This window comes from Physcomitrium patens, chromosome 2 (genome assembly GCF_059467195.1).
Source record: "Physcomitrium patens ecotype Gransden chromosome 2, ASM5946719v1, whole genome shotgun sequence".
Classification (NCBI taxonomy): Eukaryota; Viridiplantae; Streptophyta; class Bryopsida; order Funariales; family Funariaceae; genus Physcomitrium; species Physcomitrium patens.
This window is the reverse complement of record NC_143411.1, coordinates 3,712,146-3,720,541: the sequence shown is the minus strand read 5'-3', so window position 1 is coordinate 3,720,541 and position 8,396 is coordinate 3,712,146. Positions and strand designations below refer to the sequence as shown.

General features: G+C 39.2%; 1 protein-coding gene across 2 annotated transcripts; it reads left to right on the top strand.

Moving 5' to 3' along the window:
- The first annotated feature begins 1,463 nt into the window (after window positions 1–1,463).
- Window positions 1,464–7,989, top strand: LOC112274035 (uncharacterized). Of its 2 annotated transcripts, none has more exons than XM_024503180.3 (15): window positions 1,464–1,671; window positions 2,409–2,574; window positions 2,669–2,911; window positions 3,157–3,266; window positions 3,426–3,927; window positions 4,226–4,321; window positions 4,604–4,797; window positions 4,984–5,094; window positions 5,387–5,446; window positions 5,630–5,687; window positions 5,954–6,012; window positions 6,444–6,530; window positions 6,709–6,834; window positions 7,070–7,117; window positions 7,349–7,989. In XM_024503180.3, the coding sequence occupies exons 1-15, from the start codon at window positions 1,618–1,620 to the stop codon at window positions 7,805–7,807; spliced, it is 2,373 nt and encodes a 790-aa protein (XP_024358948.1). In that variant the 5' UTR covers window positions 1,464–1,617; the 3' UTR covers window positions 7,808–7,989. The 2 variants fall into 2 exon arrangements, with proteins under 2 accessions (XP_024358948.1, XP_024358939.1); XM_024503171.3 differs by having other exon boundaries at window positions 3,082–3,266.
- Window positions 7,990–8,396: the final 407 nt, after the last annotated feature.

The window sequence follows — 8,396 nt, the reverse complement described above, 5'->3', positions numbered from 1 at the left end:
GCAAGTTCACATGAACATGAAACTGGGAATTAGCTCATAGTAGCTGTTACCATGATGGCAGTATAATTGTGATTTGCGGCTAAATTTTATATTGCTACATTTTATCTCATGTTGGGATTTGAAGCATTTGAAGGATATATATATATATATATATATATATATGTGCTTGGAACAGTTTTGGAAATAATTGAGAATGTCGATTTTAGATGTACAAGCAAGAATAGCAACTATAGAAACATGAATGAGATCATGGAGACGAAATTACATAAATATACAATAGAGTTCTATATATTGTTATAATTTTTCTTTTATTGTTAAATTTGTAAGATGAATTACATCAACACCAAAAGAATTTCAAAGGTAATCATCAAAATATATGTAAATGTAAAAGAAAGTGCATACATTCAAACATACTTATATATTCATTTTGGTTTCTTGAGAATGGAATATTTTATGAAATGATATTTTAAAAGTGAAAGCATAAGAGGTATTTGAATTCTCTGGGACCTAAATATTTTTAAAATAAACTACTTCGATATCTCATTGCTTAATTATGTTTAAATAGTGGTGTGTGTTCATATTTAGATATATATTTAGAGAAAAATTGTTATACTTGTTTATGAAAACAAAAGCGTACTTTAAAAAAACTTTAGGAAACTTTATTTTTTCGTCAGATTTTCCATGATATAGATTGTAATATATATTACAGAAATTGTTAATGAAATCTTTTTACATCAATTCATTAAACTCTTTATTTTTTTTGTTTGTTTGTTTTCTATTGTCTTTTGTAACATATAAATTATAATAAACATTAAAATGAACACAAAACAATGTCACCACCACATTGTCGACTATTCAAGAAAATTTCAGAAATATATTTTAGAGGAAAAAATAAATAAATGAAACACTTCGACAACATAAAAAAGAAATTTGATCTAAGGAATTTCAAAATTCTAAATGGTTTTAAAAAAAATTACATTGTTTAAATCTACCAATTCTTAAACACGTCACAACTTCTTATATCCATCCATCATCAAAAAGAATTTTCACCAAAACCACAGATAAAATTATAAATAAAAAACGGATTGAAAACCAACACACCTTCATTCAATAAAAACCTAATAATAAAATCATCATCAAAACTTTGTCTTTTATTTTATTTTTAAAAAAATTAATCCAAAAAAATTATATGAGAATTAGAGGTTCCAAACCTTCACGCTCCAAAATGAAAATACGATTTTTTCAATCGTAAAAATGATCCTAAATTAAACCAAAAGAAGCATCCTCGAAAGCTCCACAGAATGAAAGAGGATGAATGAAGAATGACAGAGAGAAAACCGTTCATCCAGTAACGAAATGAAATACGAACGAATGAGAAGTGGATGAATGAACGAGTGAAAATACGCTGTGGGGGGGGGGGGTGTAAAGGGATTGCTGCTCTCACTCCGCCGCAGTCTCATTCCCCAGCGAGCGAGCGAGGGTTGCAAAGTTCGCGAAGATCATAGATTCATCGTCGAGAAGCAACAAACTGTTGTCGCAGATTCAAGTGTGAGATTCAAATGTGAGCTCTTTTCCATTACCAAGGGTCGATCCCACACCCGAGGTCCAATTTGCGCCATGGCTGGCTGGCTTTCCTCGCGTCTCAAAGCCGCTGAGCAACTCCTCCAGCAGGTGGGGTCTCATTCTCACAGACGCTCTCTCTCGTCCTGCAATTCGGGGTTGTATTTGAGGGGATTGCATCCGAGAATCCTGAATTGATCTTACAGCACTGCGTTTTGTATGAGGGTTAGAAGTCGGGAATTGTTCTAGTTTCGATTCTGTTCCCGAGCCTCGTGTTGGTGTTGTTTAGGTTTTTGAAGTTTGTTACCATGGCATTTTGTATTTGCGAAATCTTACGTGTTGCTGGTATTGGGTTGTGAAGTCAGAAGCATTTCGTGTTGTTTCGGGCTTTTCTAAAGACATTGCTTTATGTGGCGGAATCGCATTGATGATTTTTGCCTCTTCGCATGAAGATTTTGGTTGGATAGAGTGAACAGTGAGGGTAGCATTCAATAGTTTCAGGCGCTTACGGAGGTCTGGGTAACCCTTGTCCGATCCGGTGTGTGAGGAACTTATTTGGGGGCTGGTGTACATTGTAATTTCTCTCGATTCGTAAGTGCTGTTGTGTTACGGATCTGAAGCATACATACACACGAGGTCCTGTAATTATGTGTTCCTTCAGGAACTGCCTCCATGTTTTTCTAGCTGAATTGTAGCATTGCGCTCTGGAGGAGCAAATTTCATTTGCCTTGATGACTGTTTCCTTACAAATCAAGTGCCGCTGGCTGTGGTCTGTGTTGACCGTTTTAGTATTGAACTTCCGATGCCTTCGTAGCAGTGTTTGAAATATGGTCTGTGGCCTTTCACAGATTGACCAACAAGCAGCAATAACAAAGGAACAACTTCAAAATTCTGATAAGGATCTCACCAGCTTTCTTAGTCCAGAAGTATTGAGAGTCGGTCGTCGTGCAAACAACGACCAACAGGATGCAAATTCTTCAAGACCTGAGACCTTGAATCTACCTTCCCATGCAGGTATTTCGTAATCAGCTGAACGTTGTTTTCGGCTCGTACTAGGTATACCATTGGTTTCTTGTACTCACGCTCCTTTAAACTTCTTTAAATTTAGGAAATGGGAAGTACCGACCCTCCATACGTAATCAGCCACCTATTGGAACAAGGAATAGTGAGGATGTTCCTCGGCCATCAAAGCAGGATGACTTTGGCAAGCACGATTGGACAGAGCTGTTGGGATCCAATGACCTCTCCCCAGCTCTTCCCGCATCAAAATCTTCTAGTAGCGTGGGTAGCACCGACTTTGGGGGCTCTCAAAGTGCTTCCAGGGGCGGGTCGCAACGAGCTTTTCACACAGGTGATTAATTATCATAAGCTTTTGGGTATACGACAGCCGTCTCTTGGTTACACTTCATATTGTCAGATGAATTGTTATTATTATTATTATTTATGCCATTGTTAAATTTGCTCGTGGATTTAGCAAAATGATCGAGTGAATAATGTCAGTATTCGCTTTTCGCATTCCAGCGGGAAAATTGTTCGCAAATTCGTATCAGGCTAATGAATCCACGCCAATTTCTGATATGAGCCTTGGTGGGGCAGGGCCCTCTAAGCCTTCTTCTGTGCAAACTTCTCGGACTAAAGGCCCGAGTAAATTTGTAACGGAAGCCAGAGCTTCAGATGTGCACCGAAATGCAAACAATCACCAGGAGGTGAGACAATAGTTTGTTGGTTTTCCTTCTATGCAAGTCTGACGAGTCCTGCGCCAAGCTCTTTGAGTTACTTGTTGTATTGCCGTCCTATTTAATGTTATTCAGCTTCTGTTCTGTTGCTTATGAGCATTGGCTTTAATAATTCTAATGTTTTTTCAGGAAGATAATGTACCTTGGAGACTTGAATACAGTGCACAGTTCGTTGAAGGGACTGTTGAAAATGACCCGAATGAATTACTTAAGGATACGTTCTCTCATACTAGTAAGGCGGACATTGTCGTAGATCCATTTGTTCAGCCCACTTACGAAGATGGAGAATTTACTGAATTAGAACTTTCTATGCCCGAAGATGCAAAGAATTCCAAGGAGACAATCCTGGAAGAAAGTGGAAGAGACAATGTTGTTGAGATCGTCCCTGACTCAATTTTGATCTCGCCACGACAATCTCCAGTCCTTGTTGACGAGATTAAGAGTGGGGATCATTCAACTCTAATAAACAGTGATGATGTCCCTCCCACTGATGAGAAAGAAAATCACGGAGTCGGAATTGAGGCTGGAAATAACATTCGCCAGAGCGGCGGTGACCAGGAGCATCCTCTTGACAAACGCGGCAACGATGAGGAAATCAAAGTTCCGATATATGTTGATCAGAACGTTCAAGGTCAGATACTAGTATTTCAGTTTTATCAAATCAATCCTTACCTCTGCAATGTTGAACTTACGGTGATGTATTACGAGATGATCATGTGGTGAATTGGTGGCATTAACAATAGCACATTCTGTCTCGCCTGTGGCTGATTTGTATTGCCCATCCTGTATCTAGAATGCTTTTGACACCGAATTATGTCATTCTCATCCTCAACTCTGGTCGTGGGTGATGGGACTGTCGATTAAAAAGAGGCTGTATGTTTCTTCTTTGTGGCCTTCTTTCTAGACACTGACAGGATATTTTTATTCAGATGTTGACGAAGCAAGTGGTGAAAGTTCAGGCGATTCTAGTTTATCTGGAAGTGAAGAGCAGAGTCGAAGCGGAAGTGGTAGTGAATCAGATTCAGGTGCTGCTATTTTCCCATTACCGAAGTCCCTTACTCATGCTGCTTCATACAGTGGACACCTAATGTTAACATTAGTAGATTTTGCCAACTCTATATGTTCTTCGTCCTGAGTATGAGTTCAGAGTTGTACAGAATTTAGAATGTGACAGATGTTCTGCTGACATTTTCTATACTGCGGATTTCCTGATATTTATATTCCTCTTCGGACGCATAGCACATTCTATTGTGTTTGTAGCCATTAAACAATATGCTTACAGGGTCTGTCTAATTGGGTTTTTCCAGAATATGAAGAGAGAGTGAGACGCAGGAGAGAGAGGAGAAAGGAACTAGCAGAGCGGCGTGCTGCAAAGGCGGCTGCTGCTGAGGCTGCTAGGGCAGCTATAAGACACCGTGAGGAGTTGGTTGCCCAGTTGGAGCAGGAAAAGGAGGATTTAGAAAAACTTCTTGCTGAGTGGGAAGAACGTCAGGTCAAAGAGGTAAGTTCATTGTGGAAAGCTAAGCTTGGAGCTAACTCACCGGATTTAATGTAGGATGTGATGGGATTCCGAAGAGGCCACATTGTTCTTGTATCGGAGTTCCATTTAAGATCAATTGGTTTACATAATGTAAATAGGTGAAGTTTTCTACTCTATAAATGCTTATATTCCTGGATATTTATTTAGGCAGAGGAGCTCAACCTTACCATGAAGGAGGTATCTGAAGCAGTGGAGGTTGAAAGACAACGTCATGCAGTTACACGTCGTGAAGGACTTGCTCGAGAAGCTCAACTTGAGGTTGATTTCCATATTCGCTAATCACTTTGTTGCAGGCTGCATGATGGTTGTAGTTTGCGGTTTTATTTCACTTGCAAATCATTTCAGCGTATGTTGTAGAAATTTGAGACCAGTTGCTGTGTAATGTCTTTGGCACTGGATAGTTTTGGTGGCTTTTTCCTTCAACTGAAATCACTAACTATGGAAGTCTTTTACATTCTTTTATGATTTGTCACTTTTGTTCTTTTTTTTCTTTGGGATCCAATTGTTAATCAGTAATAATCTCTACTAAGCCGCCCGGCTTTGGTCTCAGGCCAAGAACCAGGAGTTGGCAAAAGCCCTTGCTGCTGCAGAAAGGAATCTGGAAGATGAGGTACGCTTTTAACTCTCGACATTCATGCCCATTACAATATCACTTCCATCAAGATGTACTTGTATTTGAATAGTTCACTTGTGTTGTGTTTTGCTGTCTAACCTGGTTTATTTTGCGACTGAAGACCTGCTGCGTATTTTTGTAAGACTTTCAGACTTAATGATTTAATGTTTGAAAGTACAGAGTGCAAGAGTGGCATTGGCACGTAGCAAGGTGGAAGCCAGGGAGATCGTACAATCTGGTAACCATTTAGGCCTATTAAATTCCAGATGTTCAGATTCATGTTATGAAACGCTGATGTATCGAGCGCAACTATTCAACGGCCAGTCTTGTAGATTTAATGTCTCTTGTAGTCACGATACGCTAAATTAAGTTATCAGGGAAACCTGGTTTGGTATCCAGCACTGAAACAGCTTTTCATTTGGGCCCTAATCGGTCTCTTTGAATTTGTGTATGGCTTGATACTGGATTTAAATAGATTATTGGTTTTTCTCGGCTCTTCTGCAGATCTGCAGCGGAAGATCTTACTTCTTGAATATCGACTTTCACCCCCCTCTCAATCCCAGGTAATTATCTCAGTATATTCTTACTATTCAATCGGTTCGAGCTTTAGACTAGAAGCTCGTCAGCTGAAGTCGTGCATGATTTTTGAGTTCTTGTCTCGATAGTGCTACATTTTTTTCACAACTTGAACAGTTGTGACGTAGTTTGCTCATGACCATATTGAGACGATTGCGACGTAGACGGTAGGATGAACTGACTTTATGTACTTCACATGTACTGTTAAGAGTACATAGCACTTCCTGGGTATCATTCTTTAGGATATTTAACTAGTGCTAATCCATACTAAATTCATAGTGAATGACATCTCAAAAAGCTATAAAATATAAGATACAAGTATATAAAAATAATACTGAAAATTCTGGACATCTTCAGGTCATAGTTTTGATGCTTTTATCTTAAAATTAAGGTGTTTTCTCTGCATTGATGGTCGTAGGAACTACATGATACCAAAATTGAACGTGAAGTAGCTGAAGAGCATTATGCAACGCTAACTGCCAGACTTGAGCAGTACCAAAATAAGGTGTGGGCAGCATAGACTAATAAACTTGCTCAGTTGTTATGTGGTTACTTCCTTTTCCATACCGGTACATGTACAAGCCTTTGTCAACAGGTTTCTTTCAGGTCTCTTAATGTGGTTTTTGTTTTGCGTGAAGAACTGTATAAACGCGTCATTGGTAATTGTGAAATATGTTCAACAGGCTAAGCAGCTTGAAGAAAAAATCTTCATAGCAAGAGATGCACATTACACACCTTCTGTCATGGAACTGGAGCTGGAGACACGACTAAATCAGCTCACGGACCACCTTATTCAGAAGCAGTCTCAGGTAAAAGACAAGCTCAGGATGTGTGTTTAGTTCAGAACCATAATCAAATGTCAAAAGTTCGTGTATTTCGTAACATTTTATCCTGAAAATATTTTCAACTTCATGGAAACGGTTCTATGGAGTTGCAACTAGAGTTAGAATGGAGGTTTAAGTCGTTGGCCATGTTGGCTTTGAAGTCGGATGTAACTACAGATATGTAACTAGTGTTAGCAATTTATGTCATAATTGTTTGCAGGTAGAAGCTTTATCTACTGAGAAAGCCACCCTTCATTTCAGACTTGAGGTAAATAAAACTATCAGTAGCTTAAGTATGAGCTATTTTAGTATTTTATACTTCATCCATTTATTGTTGGTTTTTAACAACGTAAAATGATCTGTTCAACCGCTGCTCACCTTCGCTGTTGATGTTTCCAAATTTCATGTTCTGTTGAAGATGTCATTTATAAGCTTCATTTTGAACTAGTTGAAGCAAATACGCTTCTCATACAGCAATCTAACTAAATCATGCATGCAGGCTATCTCAAATACCTTGAGAATGGAAAAATCAGCGACACAATCAAGAGCATCAAAGCGCAGCAAAGGTGCCAACGTCGCAACAGATTGGTCCTCATGTGATGATGACCTCGAGTATGGATTAAGCAAACCTTACAGCTCCAAGGATAAATACTCTTTTATGGGTACAGATCCGGACATGATTCTCAACCAGCCACCGGGGTCCCATCCATGGATGCATTTAGCACGACAGGTGGACTCTGTCTTCCTAGGGGGCGCCAGAATTCTGCGAACCAGTGGTTCTGCTCGCGCTCTTGCTTTGCTTTACATTTTCCTTCTGCATTCTTGGTTCCTCTTCATTCTTTTCATGCACACGCGATCTGGTGGCTCTGGAGCAACATCCGAGACTAGTGTTCAAGCTGGTGTGAACGCATTGGATAGCTTGACACTCACGTTGAACTCCACAGCTTTAAATCAGTGATTACTCTAGCTCTCTTTGGGTGGTGCTTTTGGTTTTCTCTAATTGTCAAAAGATAATCCATCACATTCTGTATAGTTTTGTATGTAGAGATATCTCGATCAAATAGCTGATAGCCTTTGACATAATCTATAATGTTTACTTGGCTTCTTTTCAATAAGACATACCACGCAATCAATCTCCAATTTCGGTATTAATTGGGGTCTGGAGCAGATAGATATTACTCCCTCATTTGTGCAAAACGCAATAATTCAAATCCTAAAATCTCCACGAGCTACACTTCACACCATTCCAATAGCAACAGTTAATTTCACTACTACACCTAACATGTTCTGCCGATTTACCACTACTCTTCGCCTGTGAAGCAGTTGTTCAGGGTAGGAATTGATCGTTGCAACCTTCTAGCCGATGACAGAATGTTGATCACCCAGATGAACAAGAATGTTGGGAAATCTGGGAAGCTTTTCCAAATCCTCATCTGCGAATCTCAGAATCTTTTGCTAACTTCCACCTGGAGATTCGAGCAGCCTTCTTAAAACAGTAGATGACAGCACATGACAGCTTATGACTAGTATATATCACCTTGAGGACC

Bases quoted from the DNA above. Each gene is read 5' to 3' on its own strand.
- LOC112274035 (XM_024503171.3), top strand. From the start codon at position 1,618: ATGGCTGGCTGGCTTTCCTCGCGTCTCAAAGCCGCTGAGCAACTCCTC. The intron at 2,912-3,081 runs GTGATTAATTAT...TTCGCATTCCAG, and splicing joins GCAACGAGCTTTTCACACAG to CGGGAAAATTGTTCGCAAAT. The intron at 6,531-6,708 runs GTGTGGGCAGCA...TATGTTCAACAG, and splicing joins TTGAGCAGTACCAAAATAAG to GCTAAGCAGCTTGAAGAAAA.